At 41.2% G+C, this 21,018-nt stretch overlaps 1 protein-coding gene and 1 long non-coding RNA gene across 4 annotated transcripts in view; one reads left to right on the forward strand and one right to left on the reverse strand.

The window, feature by feature from the left end:
• Nucleotides 1-21,018, reverse strand: part of SPAG16 (sperm associated antigen 16) — a 1,224,108-nt gene that overhangs the window by 312,246 nt on the left and 890,844 nt on the right. For both annotated transcript variants that reach the window (XM_019523400.1, XM_019523399.1), the window contains one exon: nt 7,695-7,760. In XM_019523400.1, the coding sequence (XP_019378945.1) occupies nt 7,695-7,760 (66 nt within the window). The remainder of the gene's footprint in view (nt 1-7,694; nt 7,761-21,018) is intronic.
• LOC109301976 overlaps nt 1-21,018 on the forward strand; it is a 94,461-nt gene that overhangs the window by 60,845 nt on the left and 12,598 nt on the right. For both annotated transcript variants that reach the window (XR_002098676.1, XR_002098675.1), the window contains exon 2: nt 20,148-20,459. This is a non-coding gene — a long non-coding RNA (uncharacterized LOC109301976). The remainder of the gene's footprint in view (nt 1-20,147; nt 20,460-21,018) is intronic.

Consider the following 21,018-nt stretch of genomic DNA (forward strand, 5'->3'; position numbering starts at 1 on the left):
ATAAATGAATAAACACCACCACAAGTCTATCCTGCAGCAGAATTTTTTTAGTGTGCTCCAATACAAGTGTAGACACTACTGGCTAGCCCCACACTGAAGCACCCTTTTGCCCCAGCCAGCCCCTCCCACAGTACACTGAGCCAGGCAAAAGCAGGCCCAGGTTAGCAGGGTGACACCAAGGACTCCCTTCCAGCAGGGCTGCTCTGAACCAGCTCAATGTGCTGCAGTCCCAGATGCATGTGTACACAAGATGCCCAGAAGCAATAAACTCTGGGGTGATATGCACTGGAGTTTATTGCTTTAAATTAATTTCACATGTAGATGCACCCAGAGAGACTATCATCTGAAGAAGAACCTGTAAATAATTTTCCAGTACAATTCTCAGAGCAAGTTCATTTACTAGATCAGAAGTATGGATAACAACTGAGCACACATATATGACAGAGGTAAGAAATGTTGCATTTAAAAAAAAATCTCCGATTTACAGGCAGGACAACATTATCGCTTTCCCATTTGTTGTGCACTAACTGTTCTAAAAACATGAAAGGCTACTGGGATGCATCAAACAGTACACTATTAAAGGAAGAGAACAAAGGGATTAAAAAGGTCGGGAAGACATAGCAGCTTGCAGAACTTGATGCCTGAAGGCAACTGCTGCAGACAAGCAAACATCAGCCTTATAATGTCTGATAAAGGAGAGGATTTCAGGCAAAATGAAGGATCTACAAATCTCATTAGGGGACACTATGTTCCTTTTTATCCAGGAGGCATGTAGAGGTCCAGCTGAATAAGCCAGGATAGCTGGAGGCATTGGCAATGCGTAGGGGCTGCACATGGGTCTATGTTCACCCCCTGAGTGTGGCAGTGCACCCCCTGCGAAAAGGTGATACTGACACTGCTGGCAGCACCTGTGGGTGGTTGCTACTCACCATCCCCCACCCCACCGACACTGCTGGCGGTGTCTGCGGGCAGTCCTCAATTGCATCTGTGGGTGGTTGCCAACCACCAGTCGGTGCTCACCACCTGCCCCCACCACCAACAGTGCCATGGCCACCTGCAGGAGTTCCCCACTTGCTGCCACTACTGGCAGGAGCTCGCTGTGCCCCCCCCAAACTGCTAGGGGGCACACGGCATTCATGGCTGGGGGTGGTGGGATTTTTAACAGCCTATGGGTGGTACAGTAAAAATTTCTGAGTGATTTTACTATCAAAAAGAAAGATAAATTTTGCAAAGATGATATTCTTCTGAATGGTACCTGATACTCTTATAAAATATAGTCCGTCATTTTTTATGGGTAGTGACAAAAACAACCACCACCAAAAAACTCTTGGTTGCAAGAGAAACTTATGTCAACACTTGTGGTAGATAAAGGAAAAATATTGAGAATGTAACTATATCTGAGAAGATAAGGAGTTGACATTTAATAACAGAGCAAACTTCCAATTCACCTTCCCTATTGGTTGAAGTAATAATAAGTGGGAAAGAGTGTAACGTCTAAAATAAAGGAAGATTAAATGGATAGAAACTTCCTTGACCTATGAATATGTGTTTAAGACTCTACTTCGAGCAGTGGGTCTTAACTTCATTAGACTCAAGGCACACCTCAGAAAACATAAGCTTTTCACTTTCATTCATTTCTTAACTATAGAATAATAAGTGATTCTTCATTTGCAAAGAATTCAGAAAGACCACAACAGGTTAGGATGTTTTTGATACTATATAGATTCTTATGTAAAACCTCTGGGTTTATCTGGTGAATCGTATGTATAGGTGTTTGCATGGCTAATATTGCACGACACCCTTAAAAGGATCTGACAGGATCTCAGGGTGTCATGGCACCTTGGTTGAAAATCACTAACTTAGAGGCACGTTTCTTCCTAGCATTAAGCTTAATAAAAACCTTCAAGAAGGAAGCAATGTGTAGAAGAATGGAAAGAGTTGTTGAATCCAGGCTCACACTTTCAGGTAGCAAGCATCAAGACTGTAAAAACTCCAAACCTTTGCACAAAGAATGTAAACTATCAAGTGTGAGATTTACACACAATTGTTCTGGAAGCTGAGCATACCTGGATGGAAATGTGGCAATTGCAAGCAGTGTTTTGACTTAAAAGAATGCGGCAGAACTAAAGAGCATTTTTGTGTTATATCAGCACCCAGCAAAGATGGCCTCTGGTCATCTGAATCTGTTATGAAGTAATGAGGGATGTTCTATACAAACAGTTCAGTGGGCTCTTCTATCATAATATCAAAATTATTACCCCTTTAAAAAACTTTAATAATCTTATCTTACAATGATGCACTAAGACAGAGTAGTATGACAGATAATGGAGATCTCAAACATGTAGAGGAACCTAAGAATAGGACCAAGATCTTCTGAATCCCATTAGAATGTTTTTACTAAAAGACTTTCTTGACTTTTTGGAGGGCAAGGGAATTCTGGTTTGTAAGGCCAATACAGTGCAATCAGTATCATGGGGTTGTGGGCCTCTTTGACCTTCCTAATATTTGAAGTATCGTCAAAAAAGGCACGTATCTTGATCCATCACAGAAAGAAAGAAGAATCCACTCTAAAAGACTGTTTCAATATCTAGAAGGAAATAAATGATTGTCTGAGGAATTTTTCACATTTACAGTATCAGTGAAGATACTCTTTTTTGCCTCTCCAATTTCCTACCTTGATAATCTGATACTTGTGTCAGATGCCATGATGTCTGACCTTCATGCAGTTGGCAGACATGTTATATACATACACACACACACACATATACATGCTATATATACACAGAGATATAGTAGATAAATTACTGTTCTCCTGGGACGAGTTCACAACTTCTTTTTGGATCCCACCATGACGATGCAGATAGGTAGCTACCAACTGACTGGAGGATGCTATAATAAATATAGATGGCATGAGCTAGGGAAGGAAGTAATGAAGAGTATTTTGCCAGAGAGGAAATATCCCTGAGATATAAAGAATGGGAATGTCCTATAAAGAATGGGAGCTAGTATGAACTAGCCAGCTGCTGAAGGTGGAATCAATCCTGGTTGTTTGAGATGGAGTGTATTCTTACAATTTCATTGACATCTGATAGAATTTTTCTGCCAGAAAAAGGGATGAAAAACTATACAAGGAAAGAGTCTGTTTTGATGCATACTTTTTTCCTTGCAATGTCACTGAGAAAGAATAGTGATTTATTTCTGCCTTTTGCTTGAGGAGGATATTTTTCCAATTCTTTTTTTAACTTTTTTTACTTCAAATAAATCCAATAGCCTAAAAAATGGTTAACCAATAATACTAAAGTTTGTATTTAAAATGTAGCCCTGTTCTGTAATTATATTTTGTATGCACAGACAAAAATAAACTAGGGAAAGAACCTATTAACCTGTTTGAATGTATAATTGCATAAGTTTGATATTACTAGGTAACCTTTGTAAGTAGCTAGCTTTGAGCTTATGCAAAGAGCTCAACATTTTGAATACATAAATAACAATAACAGGAGATACACATCTGAATTTTTATTCTGTTCTTTCCTTGTTTCTTACTGCTAGCGGTATTCAGAAAGCCTTGGCTTTATTTGGCCGTCCATGGAAACATCTAAAAGATTTGACTCTTACATCATTTGGGTGCAGTAATGAATAAGAACTGACATCAAATATCAATATTATTGGCCCAGCTAAATGGTAGCTGACATCAAGCAGGACTGCTGAAGAGGTAAACAAAATTGAAATTTCGTTTTGGTATAAGAACTGTCTGACATTATTTGTCCTTCAGTAAATCAATGAAAGACCATCCTGAAATGTTGTTAGCATATCTACTTGGGGAGGGAAAGCTTGATACTGATATTAACTATGTTTTGGTGTGTTTGGGGCCTTTATGACCATAATGCAAGAAATATTACTTATTTAAAGGAAATTTGGTGGTTGCTCTCCAAATGTGATGAAGGCAAGGTGTGGAAAAGATCAGTTACAAACAGGCAAAAGTGAATGATACCTCTTGCATCTGTTTAAACACAAACATGCATACAGGCACAAGGGATCCAACTTAGTTACAAATCTGTAGTACCTCCACTGAAATAAACATAGATACCACAGAGTGATGACAAGACCTGGCAGATTGAAAACATGCTTTTATTAAGATAAAACATCATGGTTTTGGAGGGGGGGAATTTTTTTTGTGAAATTACTAATAGGTAATTGTCACATTTTTTTTCTGCCATTGCAGATCAAAAACATGGATATACAGGGACTTTGGTTGAAACCCCTATAACAGCTGGGAAACTGGGGAAGAGATTTTGCCTCCCAGATGGAGTCCATCTGGGAAGGTGAAGCTCTGCCTTCCATGTTAGCCCAGTTATATGCAATCTGCTGTACTAGTCAGTTTTGTGTGTTTGGGACCATTGAATCAGAACTTTTAAAGGGAATCTGAGCCTACAGTGTAACTTCCAAAGGACACTTTCATACATACATACTTAAATATATGGTTTTGTAAACAACAGTGACTTCACTTTTGGAGGGCAGCGCTACTTTCTACACATTTGTCTGTAAAATCAACAGTGTTGTAGTTACATGGGAGTAAAAAATTCATATTAACTAAAAAAATGTATATGTTTCCCACTTGTAAATTATTAAGGGAATTTGCTCAAACCTTTCCGAACAATTTTGTCTCTAGGTACAGAGCAAACCTAGAAAAATAAAGAAACTTACAAGCTGTGTTTGAATTATAGAGGAACTCAGAGGGGCTGAGTCCCTCCATAAGAGGTGAGAACCCCTCCATGGGCTGGTCAGTCCTTGGGCTGCCCCACACCCTTCTAAGCAGCCCAGGCAATGGTGGCTCCTTCTGGCTGCCGTTGCTGCTGGTGGCCACCGCAATACTGGCGGGGACCCATGAGCACAGCCCTGAATCCAGACATTTTTTTTTGCAGACTCCCCCAAGCGTCAAAGTGTAATTAGAACCTTGCTTACAAGTATCTGATAACATTGTGTTATAACAATTTTGACATAACCAGAACCTGCTAAAATAATGTGAAAGTCTGAGCCAGATATTTTCCAAAGACTGTAACAAAGGCATTTTTTAAAGAACAGGCCATATTCTCTGGTGCCTAAATAGGAGGTCTTTGGAAATGGGATTTGTTGTAAAAAGTCCAAGGGCTGATGTTACTTGATGAGCAGACTTGAAAATTTGGATCCTGAGGTCTGTCTATCTCTTTTAATAGTAAATACCACCTGTAGTTTCAATAGTGGGGAATATAATTCATTTTTAAAATGTTATGCTAAGTGCATGCTGCTCCAGATTGCATAATAGGAACGTATGCAATACGTACTGCAATTATATGCAATTAACATATACTTAGAAATTGATATTACACATGGTGTTTTAGGCAGCTGAAGCGGATAACTGTCAAAAGTGATTAAGTGATTTAGGAGTCTAAGTAACATTTTCTAAAGAAATTCAGGAACTTAGAAGAAAATGGGGCTTAGGATCTTCTTGGAAGCTCCTGGCTTTTGGTCATAGTGGCTAGGTCATCTGCCCTAGAGCCTACAATCTTGGAACCTGTATTTCCCAAGCCCTGAAGTCCACCAAAAATTCAGACAAGGTTCTTCTGGATCCATTGGAAAAAAGTTTGTCAAATCTGATAAGTTTCAAATGAAAAGTGATGAGTTCAATACCTTTTTCCAATGAAACTCTGAGCCATCTCTAAAAAGTAGGTGTGCTAACTTCTAATTTTGTTACTGAGGAATGGGAGAGGAGCAATGTGTGCGTGTCTCATTCTACAGAAATTCTATCCTGGGCGTAAGAAATCTTTCCAGTGAAAGGTTTGCTTAAAAATGTCAAAGTTTTTGTCAAATCTTTTGTTTTTGACACATCTGCATTTCCTGACCTCCACCCTTCCCAAAAAAAGCCTTGTCAAAAATATCCGAACCAACCCAATTGCTGAGTACCATTAAACACATTAATATTTGAATGGGTGCTCAGTAGAGAGAGAAAGATAGAAAAGATTCTTGTGGTGCTATTTTTAGTTAAAAAAAAAGTTTCTCTGGCTATGCTGGCCAGCCAAATAGACATACAAAACATACCCATATCAGCTTCAGTTGCCTAGTCTTCCTAGTACATGCAATAAAATTATGTAAGTCCAATTACAGCTTCTGAAATAATATTCCTCCCTCAATTTAATCAACCCTGCACTAGCTGTTTCTATCTTTACTAATTCAATCATTGAGAATGTCAACCAATGATTTCAACCTACAGTTTAATGCCAGCTGTAATATTCTTTATTAAAATAACATGCTTATCTGGAAGATTATCAGCATCCAGTTCCCCAGCTTCCTGTTAATTATTGTAGGTCATGTAGGGGATTCAAGTCTCTTAGTATACTCACAGCACTGAGGCCATCCTGTACCTGTCCTTCCTATAATAAAGCTCTCACTCACCATTAAAATTACTGTAAATAGTTACCTAGACTCTATTATGTCTAGGTCACCATGCTGCAAAATACTGAAAGACAAGGTTAGGTAAATGTTCAGTAGCATTTAAAAATATGGAGTGGGGACAATCGTGGGTTTGGGGACTTGGGTAGCCTGCCCTAAAGTGAGGAATAAATCTGACTCTACTAGGTTTTAATAGAAGAGCTCCTACGGTTTCTTTCCAGTCACACAGGAGATTGGCAATAGGAGGCAGTGGAGCAGCTGCTGCTTTTAGTCAAAGGACACTATTCAGAGCTTCCTATTACTCAATATCCTGAAACAAAATAATAGAAAGAGTAGGATGGGCAGTAGGAACAACTACTAAGAGATGCATCAAGAATGAGAAAAGGGAATGAGTCACTTCTCTTGTATGAAACGCCACTTCCTTCACCATGTGTGTGCCTGCCTAAGAATTAACAACCCTCCAAGATGAGAGTGGGGTGCATAGAAAGGATGGGGTAAACAGAAAGGTTTTCTTTCCTTTTGTTGAGGCAAGCAGACCTACTTCAACTTCTTTATTGCATGCAGTAAAAAACCTTAGGGGGGAATGTGACTGGGGCTATCTTTTCCTCCACCATTCATCAAAAATGTTACAGCATCTTCTCTTCCCTTTACTCCTTACAGTTACAGTGAATCCTGGAGAGGCTTATAATCCTCATAAGGAGGATCATTCCTGGTTTGGAGCTTGGTTCTATGTTTTAAACATGCCTCTCATGCATTTTGGACCACTAAATCAATGGGGTTCCTAAACCAGCTTCAGAAGGCTTTGGATCAGAGCTTTTAAGCATACAGTATGCTGGTTTGTGAGATGCATAATGCTCCCCCAGGAGATTTATCCAATAAAGGGAAACAGGCTACTTCAGATGTGACACACTTGCATTCTCTCAGTAATCCCACAAAAAAGGGTACAAAATATCTTTTATAGACAGGAACAATACATCAGCAATTCAGGAAATAATTAGGTCAGCACAAAATATCATCTAAACAAATTAACCCTACGATCATGTTAAAAAGTATAGCTCAGAGAAATCTTGCACTGAGAGAAACAAAAGTTGGCCACAGGGATGAGGCTTTATTATACCCATTACTGAAATGACTCTGGTCATTGTGTGTGTAAGGCACACACATTAAGAAATGTTTCTACAGGTAGATCCAACATTGCTATTCATGCAAGTCATTTACAAGAGAGGAATGTGGAGATAAGAAATGAAACCTTCACAGTTGGAACTTACTCTCATGTTGAATGTGGCATGATTGCAGGAATGCAGATGACCATAAAAAGTATGAGCACAAAGTCCCTAGGAAAGAAAAGAAAAGAAAATCATCAAATGGGTTATAGAACAACCTTATAAACACAGAGAGCTTGCTTGTCTTGTCATGTGCAAGCACAGGTACATGCTATTTGGTGTGTTGAAAAATTAGCTTTTGCAGGCACAAAGTGAAAAAAAAAAGTTCAATATAGATGATGATACATATCTTCATTCAGGATTGCAGATAATAAAAAATATGTTAAATATAACGCTAATAATAACTTTCAAAGATGTTATGTACAAGCCATATGACATTATGGAAATAGAGTTCAAGCTTCTTAAAAAGTGCTTTAATAATGATTTGATACAGTGTAGTGTCTTTTTAGACATTACATACACCCCTTTACCATCTTTCTGAAGAAATCACCAGCATGAAAAAGACTGCACGTATGCCAGCCTGATTTTTTGCAGGAGCTCTAATTTCCATTTTCCAAACACCCAAAATAAACCCCTCCTCCTTTCTGCTTAAGTCTAATACTGGGAATATTTAGCAAGCTCAAGAATCAAAACATATTTCCTTCTCTCTGAAGGATTGATAGTCCCATGACCCCTGGTTTTTGCTGGTCACCTGCAAGAACCGAGAAGGAATATTTGTCTTCCCAACTTTCTTGAAGCATAATTTACAGCATTACTATGGGAGTATTTTTTAAAGTGGTACTAATGGTGTTTTTTGCTGACATTTAGAAATATCTCAGGTATGGGCGGGAGGGTCTTCTTTTCCCACTCAGGATCATATTGATTGCCCAATTTGGAGTCAGAAAGGAGTTTTTACCAAAGTCAGACTGGTAAAAGCTTTGGGAGGGTGGGGGAGGTGGTTTTTATATTCTCTAGAGTGTGATGCCTGGTTTTCTTCCTGGGATCCTCTGAGCATATATTGACTAATAACTTCTCTGCCATTGCTTTGGCAGGTCCTTGGTGAAAAATAACTCCAAGGATACAAAATCTAGTTCATGTTCTTGCAGCACTGTCTACATTGGCACTCTACACTGCATTCCTACTGGGGCACCAACTTATATTTCCAAACTTTTTTTGTAATAGTCATGGAAAACAAACTTGGTTCCTGTAAAATAACTTACTGCATGACAGGGTGAAATGGTCCTGCATAGCAATACTGAAAAAGTAAATTCAGAGGTGCTTTCAGTTTTGTTATACAATATATCATAAACAGAAATGAAATTTAATCGCTAATAATAGTTCAAAACAATCTAATATACCCTTCCAAATTTAAAATGTGACTATTTCCTTCAACAACCCCAGGAGAGCTAAGATATCTACTCTAATTGCATATATAAAATCTATGTAACCAAGCCTGCAAACAGTAACTGCTGATCAGTAGAGCTTGCTACAGTGAGCAGCACCATTGAAATCAAATGGTAATTAGTGTTTTCTGGACTTTATGTTAAGGAAATGCTGAGTTTTCAAAGTTAAGCACACAAAGCCAAGTCACTAATGACAATAAACCATCTCACTCAGGGCTGTACATTTTGCTTTTCCATCTTTTTATCATTTGATTGTGTAGTAGTTCATAATTAGAGTCCTCTTTCAAGGTACAGTTCACCTATATGCAGGCAGTCAGTATAAGGTTCAGGCTTAAAATTCATTTAAGTAAATATTTTGAATAGCTTTTGTACAGAGATGAATTTCACCCTCAGCTTGCTGACTAAGCCATAAGGGGTGAATGAGCCAGGAGTTTCAAAACACAGCCCTTCATGGGGCTGTCATAGCAATGGTATGGCTTTGCAAAAGCTTTTTGGAAGAGTGCCTTTACAGTTTGTATAACTTGGCTGCTGCAATGTGAAAAATACATTTTAAATGCCTAGAACTTGCTTCTACTAGGTTTGCAGTAATAGTCCCTGCTCAAGCCTAGGCGCAGTCAGAGCCATTGCTGAACCCATAGGGTATGTGCAGACATTTGCCACAACTGATCTACAACCATGCAGCTTACTTTAAGCAGGGATCCTGGTTTTCCCTGATAAAAAAATCACAAATTCTCTAATAAATCTCCCAAATCTGTGACTAAAATGAAAGGTCCCTCACTTCCCACCACAGCCCCCCAACCCTGCTGGTGCCCCTCACTCCCCACCCCTGCAACTCCCTGCCCACCCCCCCAGCCCTTAGCTGCTAGGGCTATGGGGCCAAGGACCCAGGTCCAGAGCCCCATCCCCAGCAGGAGGTGGCAGCTGCTGCAGCAGAGCAGAGCCTGGCTCCCCCACTGCTACCTGCCTGCTGTGAGCTTGGCTGGGGGGGCAGTAGGGAGTGGCTCCCCAACACTGAGTGCACTCCCGGGGGAAGCAGGGGGGACTTGTGCCCCCCAGATCAGTGAATGGGGTGGGAGCAGGGGTGGGAGCAGGGGTGGGCACAAGCTGCCCACTGTGGGCTCAGACTTCCATCCTGCTTTCCTCCCCTGGGACCTCCACAGCCCAGCGGGCATGACCCAGTGCTGCAGGGAACAGTGGGGCTGTGTTGGGAAGGTGCTTGCCACTGTGAGCTCCATGCTGCCGTGGTGAGGTGGCCCCTGAGTGTGCAGCAGCAGTGAGGGGCACAATTCCATACTGATGCCTTCGCTGCTTCCACGCATGCAGGGGACACCTCGGTACCACAGAGCTCCCAGTGATAAGGAGGTCAGAGTGCAGCCCCACTGTTCCCTGTCATGCTGGGTTTTACTCACTGGCCTGCAGAGGCCCCAGGGGAGGACAGCAGGGTGGACAGTTCAAGCCTGCAGTGGGCAACCTGCACTTGCCCATGCCCCGTGCACAGATCTTGGGGGTATGGGTCCCTCCTGTCCCCCAGGAGTGTGCACAATGGTAGGGAGCCGGCCCTACCTCCTAACCCCCTGGACAGCTGTCCACAGCCCCATCCCACTCCCCACTGGGGCTGTGTGGCTATGCATTGTGGCCCTGGGTCCCAAGCCCCACATACTGCCCAGCTGGGCAGCAGCACCAGCCCCAACCCTGCCCAAGTCCCTCTCTATGGGGGCCTCAATCCCTCTCCCACTTACCTATGGGAGCTGCTCTCCAGGCTGCCTGGTGGCCATGTGCATATACATGCACATGGTGCCCACTGCCTGGCTGCCCTCCTCCCACTCCCTCCCAGCCTCTTGCAGTTCCCCAGGGTGGAACTCTGCCAGCCTGCAAAGAGGTCTTTGCAAAACTGCAAAATCCGGGGGTTTCTCTATTAAAATGAGAAATCCACATTTTCCTCTGGTAAATGGGGAATCAGTGTTTTTCTCTGTTTTCCTGTGGGAAACTGAAAACCTGGATCCCTGATGATCGTTGCTCAGGAACAGCCTGTGTACATGTTCACTATGAGAACCAAATCTAAGTAGGTTTGGGGAGAAAGACATGTAGAACTGGGGAGGGGCCAGTAGGTCCACAGAAGCTGGGGGTGTTGGCAGAATCAGGAGGGCTAGTGGGTTTTGGTGGAGGAGGTGGGTCTGCAGTGGTGGGGGGTGTTTGTCTTCGTGTATGAAGGGAGTCAGGGGGGCTAAAAATAGCCTGGTCAGGATGGGGGTCTAGGAAGAGCACAGTCTTGGGGCTGGGGCAAGTGGCTGGACTTTCCCAGCCCTGGGGCTGCATTCTGAGGACCTGCAGATGTTTGGTAGATTAGGGCAACCTGTTCCAGATCCAACTTAGGTCACCTTGTTAGGTGATCTAATTTAGATCATGACGGTGATTTTTTGCCCAATTTAACCTCCCCAAATGTCTGAATAGATCAGGACTTAGATCAACTAAACCCTAGTTAGATCAATTTAAATGTTACGTCTGTACACACCCACAGGGTATGTCTGTACCAGATCTTTGACAAACCTTGACCCACCAAAAAACAAGTCTGCCTTCTCATTCTTGTACTGTACTATGTGCACCCAAACTCTAACAACCAGGCAGAGCAGATGGGTGGGGGAGGAGGCAGAGAGCAGCACTGGTGCACAAATTCAGCACCCTTCTGAGGAATGGGTGTCAGGAAAGGTAGTAGTGAGTAGGCAGGGCTCAGCAGGGAAGAAGTGAATCTAGGATCCAGTTCAGTAAGGATGAATTTCTTTGCTCACCCAAAAGATTTTATGCCTTCTCTGGCTGAGGACTGAGGTGGCACAATTGACATAGAGATTGTTTGCATTGCAGCACTTTACACTCACTGGTTTATTGACAGTTCTTTTTGCCACCAAGAAAACAAATCTGTATGCTAGATATTTCATTGAACCACTCCTTTTACAAGAGTGGTAGAGGCACATATTTGAAATGCAGTACCGAATCTCATTGAGGGAAAGGATCGCAAAAAGAACAGAGCCTGCATCAATATTTTGAAGGATTCTCTATTTCAGGTACACTATGTTCCCCTGACAGCATTGTCAAGATCTGAAAGAGCATCCTGTGATTGGGGACCCAAGGGTAAAAAGAAAAAGAGAGAGAAAGCGAGAGAGAGAGCGCAATATTTAATATAGGGGTCTGCACTTATAAAAGAGATGTAACTTTATTCAGTTTTTCCCTAAGGTATCTACTATATCTGCACAAGTACAGTAGTAATTGATAAACAGAACCATTGATCCTTGGTATTTCTAAAATATAAGTTTGTAAACCCATGGTTAGATATCTTCTATTCTCTTGGGATATTTCCCAATAACCACTTGCTGGGCATATCTACATGAGAGACAACTGCGTAGTGGTTACTGTGCACATAATTAGTACTTGATTATACAAGTCCTCATGCAGATCAAGTACTAAATACATGCCCGTTAACCAGAATTATTGCACAGTAGCTCAGGTGAACATCTTTTAGTGACATTACTGCGTAGTGTATTAATACTGTTAGTGCTGTGACATGCTACTGCGCAGTATTATTTGGCTACTGTGCAGTCAGTATCTTGTGTAGAAGTGCCCTCTGTTTATGCAAGTTACAGGCATGAAAATACATCAGCAGCATTTATTGAAAGTGAACAAGTATTGAAAGTCAAGCTTTGATTGAAAAAAACATTTCTATACTTCCTTATTTCAAAATCTTTAACTAATACTATAAGCAGCTTTTAAAAACAAGACAGAAATGCCCTGTGGTGCCTGTTGAACTCTCAGCTTTTGCTAAATCTAGATGTTAGCTGCTTTTCTGGGGTTAGTCACCTGAAATATCTGAGACGCTGATGAAAAAACAGTTTAGCTCAAAAGAAAAAGTGGCTTTAGAATGAAGCTTGCCCTTTTTGGGAGAAATGAAAAGCTTCAACAGGTAAGCTTGAAGCAAGCATCTTGAAGTATTTAAACAAGGAATCTAAGTTCAAATAATTTTCTAGGTCTTACTTGTACCAGAAGTCAGATATTTCATAACCGATAATGAAATTCTTATCTTATTCTCCAAGTTTTGCCTCCCTGTTAAGTGAATCAAACAAAAATTGGGCAGCTTATAGAGAGTTTTAATCTGCATTCTGTGTTTCTTTGCATCTGTACAATTAGTTAGCCAATTCACTGATTAAGATGGCAGTTGGACTTTTCTAATATGTATTCAGTTGCCAGTTTAATAAAAATGTATGGATACACGATCAATTTATATAATTATGAAAAATATTGCCTTTTGCAGGCTTTATGATAATATTGATCAGTTATTTGTTAGCCAAGATAAATTGAAATATTTTCTAGATTTAGAACATCATAATTTAGAACATCATAATACAGGTGACAGATTCCTAAAAGAGACTGTATGCTTTACCAGACTGAAAAGTTTTTTTGAGAAATACATTATAATAGGTCGAGTGAAATATACCATGTGAATGCAGTAGATCTTTCTTTTCTAAATTTATCCTTCATGATCTTTTAGATGTGCACATCCAAGCAGGCTTTTTAAAATACCATAGACTCCAATAAAAACATATATACCATGTCTTGGATCACCTAGGCACTCTAATGTCTTGAAGAAATGCATAAACCTGCAAGAACTACTGAGTGTACTCAAAAAAGTATTTACACAGCACAGCAGTCCTCAATATGTTTGGTCACTGATATTTAAGAAAACAGTTTCCATGCCTATTTTTATGAAACTTTAATCTGAAACGGGTGATTCTCAAGTAGAGGGTGGAATTTCTGATCATGCATATTAGAAGAAAAGAGATCTTTAGATGTAGATAAACTGTCCTCCAGCCTATAAGAGCAGATACACTAGTAGTTGTGGCTTTCATCTGGTATGTGAGAAATCCAGTTTGAAGTCCCTGCTCTGTCTAGTTGTCACCATGGACTTCAAACTGGATCATCTACATTCCAGGTGAATATCATGTCTACTAGATTATAGGGTATTGTGGGGCATGCCTTGCAATCTCTCCTTCTGGAGTTGCTGCCTTTGGCATAGTTTCATTAAATATTAACTTGAGCAGGAACCTGAATCTGAGTCTCTCATGTAACAGCTGAGTGCACTAACCACTGGGCCATTTGTTATTCTGGATGCAGGCTGTTGCAATGATAAGAACTGCTTAGTTGAAGACATATCCTGGGAATATCATAATGTAGTGACCACTTTGAAAGAACTGGGAGGTGTCAAAGCCATAAATGGATAAGAATTGATTGTAAATACTCTCTATTGAGTATCTCCTTAATCAAGGAGTATCTTCCTGAGGGAGTTTGGAAGTTGGCAATATACTCAAGGAATGCACATAACAGATTAAAATGGTAACGGTCTGATATGCAAGAGAAAGGAGCAATATCTAGCTGTGTGACTACATGTGTTAGCCAGTGATTGCATGGTTTGAACAAGAATGCCACATATACTCAAATCCAAGCTGAGGGTTTTTTCCCCATTCAACCTGAGGAAAACGTAACTTTGCCTTAGATTTGAGTACCAGCCAGGCCAGGAAGTTGCTGTGGCTCTGACTTCAACTCCATCCCCAAACAAGGGGAGACCACAGGGTGCAGGCTGGGGGGAGCAAAGGGGACACTGCTTGGTGTGCATCCCAGGGGGAGCGCAAAGAAGATGCTGCAGCTTTAACTCCTACACCCACCACTGCTCCCTGGTCAGGAACAGAGCCATTGTGTGCTCTGTGCCCTGAGCCAAAGCCAGAGCCACCATACTGGGCTACCAGCAGAGGGGAAAGCATGGTGGAAGGCAAGTAGCAGTGGGGACAGGCACCCGGTGGGGGGCACCCACTGAAGGTGGGCAAATAGCATGGAGGCAGGTGGGGGAGACAAGGGTCAGGAGGCAGGCTGCCTGCCCCCCTCCTGCTTGACCCATGCTGCTGCCTTCCCCACTGCAGCTGTTGAAAGATGACAATTTTAAGATAACCCTGTATTAATTAACTTCTATACATGGAATGCTATAACTAGTTTATATTTTTTCCACATACAGAATCTAATTATTGGAGGATCATCTTAAATTCAAAGTCATCTCGCCTATGGGTCAATATGATATCTGTATAAACTTGCATGGCCTCAGAGGAGCTTCAGATTTTTGTACCCTGCATTTACCCCTGCTGCCAGCTGAGCTGACCAACCAACTAACACTGAAAAAAGGCTAGTTGGTTTCTAGCTGGTAGCTTTTACTCATTTGTAAACATGCAGTACTGAGCCTGCAATAAGTGTCCCTGGAAACTGAAACACTGGAGTGTTTTAATCTGTCTCTGATTTTATTTTTGCCAACAAATTTTGGTCCTGGTTTCAAACTGATAAACAAAAAAATATTTTTAGAAAACTGCTAAAGTTTTTTAAAAGGTCTGAAAAAAATACTTCCTGCTTTCAGTTATACCTGTTGGTACTTTCACTGTCATTGTGTTCTGACAGCAAGTTCAAAGGAATATACATGAGCAAATGAGTGTATGCATTATGTTCAAATAAATATAGGCCTTTTCACATTCAAAATTAAAGTCCTAAATCTTTTAGTTCCTCCTCTAAAAATAAAGATAAACAAGTATTGCATTTCATTTATTTGGTACTTTTCATCCCAGCCTCTCAAACCACTTTAGAAATAACACTCATATGGTGTAGGCGAGCAGTAATTTACTCCACTTTCCAGGTGGAGTAATTGAGACAAGGCAACTAAGTGACATGCCTAATGTCACACGAAATAACTGTAGCAAAGATGAGAATACAACTCAATTCTCTCAGCTTCTAGTCTCATGTACACACCACAATACCAGCATCCCTTTCAACAGAAAAAAGTTTGTTAGTGAATTGCTTGGGTTGGGGATTTAAGCATGCAAATGTTAGTAAAATCAAAATTAAACTATAGCAAAATTAAGATATAGCTCTGCCCATCTGGTGGACTTGCTGCCTGTTAGAGCGCCCTTGAGCATATAGTTCTTTTCTGGGAAGCCTGCTTTCTAAACCAGAAACACTCTAGCTGCTTCTGTGTGGTACATGGGATAGCTAACTAGCACTGATGATGACTGACATTGCCAATTAACCCACTCCCAACTTAATTAAACTGCCCAAGCAGCTACAACTATACTACCTCCAGTTTAGAAAGCAGTCTGCCCAGATCAGAGCAGCATGCCTGAGGGTGCCACTGCTAGCGACAGTAAATTAACTATGTAGACATAGCCATTAATTCTGTAATATTACACATAAAAATAATGGCCCAACATTGAATCAGCACATACATTAATGTTGGTAATATCATTATTAACGATAGAGAAGGAACTAAAGAAACCTTGCTTTAGGGACATTTGATTCAGAATTTTCTCACTTTTGTGCATTTCAATTTTCACCTTAATGCAGCATTAATGTACATTTTATAATGAGCACACTTCTAAGATAAGAACATTCAAACTCAATCTTCTTAACTGGGAAGAAAAAAACATATATTTCCAGACCTAGACCTTCTATGCTGAGTCAGTTCAAAGTGAACCTTAAAGGCTCTCCTATAAAACCCTAAAACAGGGGTTTGTAAAATAGAAATGCTGACAGACCACATTCATGCTACTATAATATAACCTGACTCCAAGATAAATGTTTCATGAATTAAGAAAGTTGAAAAAGCTTTTCTGTTCAGCTTTGTTCTTGAGATGAAAGTGAATTATCTTTTTGTCTTCTACCAACACTTGGGTTTCTAACACTGCAGTCTGCTAAAACCCTTAACTAGAGGCAGTATTTGAATACAGACATAACCAATTGGGATTCTCTCCGCGGTGAACTCCTGCAAGCTTCATCAACTCTAAACCAATCTGTTAAAAAAATTGCATAAGGAATAGGCATGGAGGAAATATAATTTTGTGATCTATTTACTAATCATTTACAGAGTTTCTTTGCATTATTTAACAATAACAAAAAACAAGAATTCTTCGCCATAAGGTTTTAAAAATAGTTGTAAGAAAAGCAGGCTGCTAACAATTTGACCCTGAGGCTGTCTTTAGAGATGGAAAGCTTGACTGCCAAAACTGTAGAACTTTTCCTCAAGCAGTGTTGTCAATGTTTAGACAGGGTCAACTGAATTCAACCCTTCTGAAAATGAAGATTTTACCTTGTTTATCAGGCGTCTATAATGCAGCTTACTTTGCTACGATGGCTACTGAATCAGTTGACCCTCTCTGCATCCTTCATCCTACTGTTTCCAACAGTGCTTGACAGGGCTAGACAGGGAGCCATTTTTTTTTAACTCCAGTACTCATTTATCTATAGTAGTCTCATTACTGGGTCAATACATGAGCAGGAGTTCTTCAATCATCCCACACCCGATCAATTTAGAAAAAAGGGGCCACCTATGTACGACACCAAAACGTGAGGTCACCACAGACTTTCCTCTTCATAATATGATTATCCCCGCCTTTTTTATACATCTTGACCAGCCACAAAATATTTAATATACTGACATTTAAATCAGCATTATACTTTAGCATTACACACTTTTTAAATGATTCCAGTCTTCTTGACATCACCATTTCAGATGAACAAATCAGACATTAATGCACTGGTCTTTACTTAATTCAGATTTTTTTTTCATTAACGTTTCAGCTGGAAGAGCTACAGATTTTGTTTGTTTAATCTGAACTAGCTCCACTGCATAGGGGTATGAGAGAGAGGTGTCATTTCAAATTAAGATATGAAATGAAGGTTTTGTTTATGCACATCAAGATCCCATGGAAATTTTTGAAAGTATCAGAAATGTGGGGGGTTAGAAAGGACTTTAAGAGATTGTTTGGTTCAGCCCCTTCAGTGAGACAAGATCAGGTATATTTCAATTATTTCTGACATGCTTGTTTAACCTGTTCATAAAAAAGTATCAGTAAAAGAGATATCACAAGCTTGCTAGGTAGCCTGTCCCAGTGTATTACCACCCAAACAATTAAGAGTATTTTCCCTAATATTCAATCTACATCTTCTTAGCTGCAAATAAAGAAAAATTCTTCTCATCTTTCTGTTAGTGGCCACAGAGAGCAATGGAGAACGGTCCTCTTCATAACAGGCTTTTTATAAAGAAAAGTTTCTACTCGATCTTTCTTTTCTAGAGGACACAAACCCAGCCCTTCACACTTTTCACATAAGTCATGTGTTTTAAACTTTTATTTTTGACTCTTTTGGTAAATAGGGTGTTATTAGGGGGAAATGCAAGATTAAATTCAAAGGGATTTCTATTAAACTACACTGTATATGTCTAAACTCTACGTAATCTAACCTCTAGTATTTTCCTCTAAACTTCTGCCAAATTTACTTTCTTGATATTCTCAAAGAGGCAAAATGTCTACTTAACTCTCTCTCCTTCCTCCACCTTATTTGTCAGTTCAGGTGATTTCCTGCCACTTGAAGGAAGGAGTCTGGCTATGCAGTTTCAGAGATGGCCTTTGACACAGTCTCCCACCTCATTTTCATTAAAAAGCTAGGCGACTGTGGCATTGATGCCTACACAGTCAAATGGATTGCAAATTGGCAGAGGGGCCGCACCCAGAGAGTGGTGGTGGATGGGTCATATTCGACCTGGAGGGATGTGGGCAGTGGAGTCCTCCAGGGCTCGGTCCTTGGGCCTGCACTGTTCAATTTCTTTATTAGCAACTTGGATGAGGGGGTGAAATACACCCTGCTCAAATTCGCTGACGACACCAAGATTTGGGGCACGGTGGGCATGCTAGAAGGGAGGGACAGGATACAACGGGACCTGGACAGGTTACAGGGGTGGGCGAATGGGAATAGGATGGAATTTAATACTGACAAGTGCAGGGTACTGCACTTGGGCAGTAAGAACCAGCAACATACCTATAGGCTGGGGAACTCCCTTCTCAAAAGCACAGTAGCTGAAAGGGATCTTGGAGTCATTATCGATTCCGAAATGGACATGAGCCGCCAATGTGAGGACACAGTCAGTAAGGCTAACTACACCTTGTCATGCATCCACAGATGCATCACAAGCAGGGCCAAGGAGGTGATCCTCCCACTCTATGCGACACTGGTCAGGCCACAGTTGGAGTACTGTGTCCAGTTCTGGGTGCCGCACTTTAGGAAGGATGTGGACAGCATTGAGAGGGTCCAGAGGAGGGCCGCTTGCATGATCCAGGGACAGCAGGAGGGCAGGCCCTATGAGGAGAGGCTACAGGACCTGAACCTGTTTAGCCTTCACAAGAGAAGGCTGAGAGGGGATCTGGTGGCCATCTATAAACTTACCAGGGAGGACCATCAGGGAATGGGAGAGACCCTGTTCACTCGAGCACCTCCTGGAGTAACAAGGAATAACAGCCATAAGTTGTTTCAGAGTATGTTCAGGCTGGGCATCAGAAGGGACTACTTCACAGTCAGGGCGGCTAGGATCTGGAACCAGCTTCCAAGGGAAATGGTGCTGTCTCCTACCTTGGGGGTCTTTAAGAGGAGGCTTGATAATTACCTAGCTGGGATCATATGAGCCCAGTATTCTCTCCTGCCCAGGGCAGGGGGTCAGACTTGATGATCTACTTAGGTCCCTTCCGACCCTACATCTATGAATATATGAATCTACGGGCACCTTTAACAAATACATGAGTCTTTTGGAAAAGGAGGTAACTCCATAAGGTACTGAGGTATGGAGAACAAGGGATAACATCTGATGCTGTTAAAGTGAGAACAGGATCATAGAACATTTAAAATTCCTAGTACCATAGCTGGAAGCCACCAGCAACCTCCAGAATATGCAAACTAAGAACTTTGTCTACACTGCTGCAGTGGTGGTGCCAGCATTGAGGAGGAAAACATGCCTTGTCACCACCTTACCTGCAGATGCATGCCAGAGCACGAGAGATGAAAGGCCCAACAGAGGGTGGAGAAGCATGAGCCCAAAGCAGTTTCACTGATGTACTTCTGGGTCTGAAGAAATCTTGTAGACACTAGTGGGTAGGGCAGGAGTTAGACAAGTGCTGAGGTGTTCCAACCATCATGTATTTGTTAAGAAACCAGAGATGTTCTGTCTGCTATAGCTAGGAGTTTGGACATTCTTGCCTGTGTTCTTGTTTTCCAGAACTGGATGTGAAAAAGTCTTCAAGCTCTATGAGAACCCAGCAACCATGGGATCACCTGCTATTTGTCCCTGCTCTGTCTGAAGATCAGTGAAAAATGGTCTCTACCTACTGAGCTGCATGAAGAAGAAAATAAGTCTGTAGATCTTGTCACAAACCCAGTCCTGGTTCCTGCCACAAACCTACCCCATGTTTGATCTTTTTCAAAAGCTAATGATAAGCTGTATTCATTTGTGTCACTTTCTTCACTGTAGAGATAATGTTATTTTGTCTGTACATATCTTCACAATTTTGGAACATAGCTTAGTCAAAAGGTGAGAAGACAATGGCATGCATACCTAATGTCGTGTCACAATTAAAAGCAGACTTACGTAGAATTTAGATTATAGTTTATATGCGATGGTTTGGATACGGATGATCCTTCCTCAGACAGGGGACTGGAGTAGATGACCTCCTTCCAGCCCTACTTCTCTATGACTGTAACCCAAGGGGAAATCTCCTGGAGCTGTGAAGATTCCCCTGTTGCTGCTGTGGAGTTTGGAGACAGGGCAGTTCAGATGAGGCTTGCAGGGTGAGGAGCCTTAGGTATAGAGCAAACATCAGGTTGATCCCTAAGACAGGCAGTGTTCTAACAGAACAGAAAATTACTCCTTCCAACTCTTGCGTTTTTGCCTTACTTTGTTTTCCCACTATTTTCTATTTTTATTTTCATATGTGGGCTGTCTTCTTTCTCCCTTCCAAACAATCTTGCTGCATTCTTCTAATGCTAGAAGCCCTCTGAAAGTATTTTTTTTCAAATCCGATTTTCACTGCTTGTGGAGTTTATTTACTTTCTTGGTTTGAAGCCCAATCCTTCTGCATCAATTTTGCTCC

The sequence above is a fragment of the Gavialis gangeticus genome, unplaced genomic scaffold, assembly GCF_001723915.1.
Source record: "Gavialis gangeticus isolate Ggan-Ray unplaced genomic scaffold, GavGan_comp1, whole genome shotgun sequence".
Taxonomy (NCBI): Eukaryota; Metazoa; Chordata; order Crocodylia; family Gavialidae; genus Gavialis; species Gavialis gangeticus.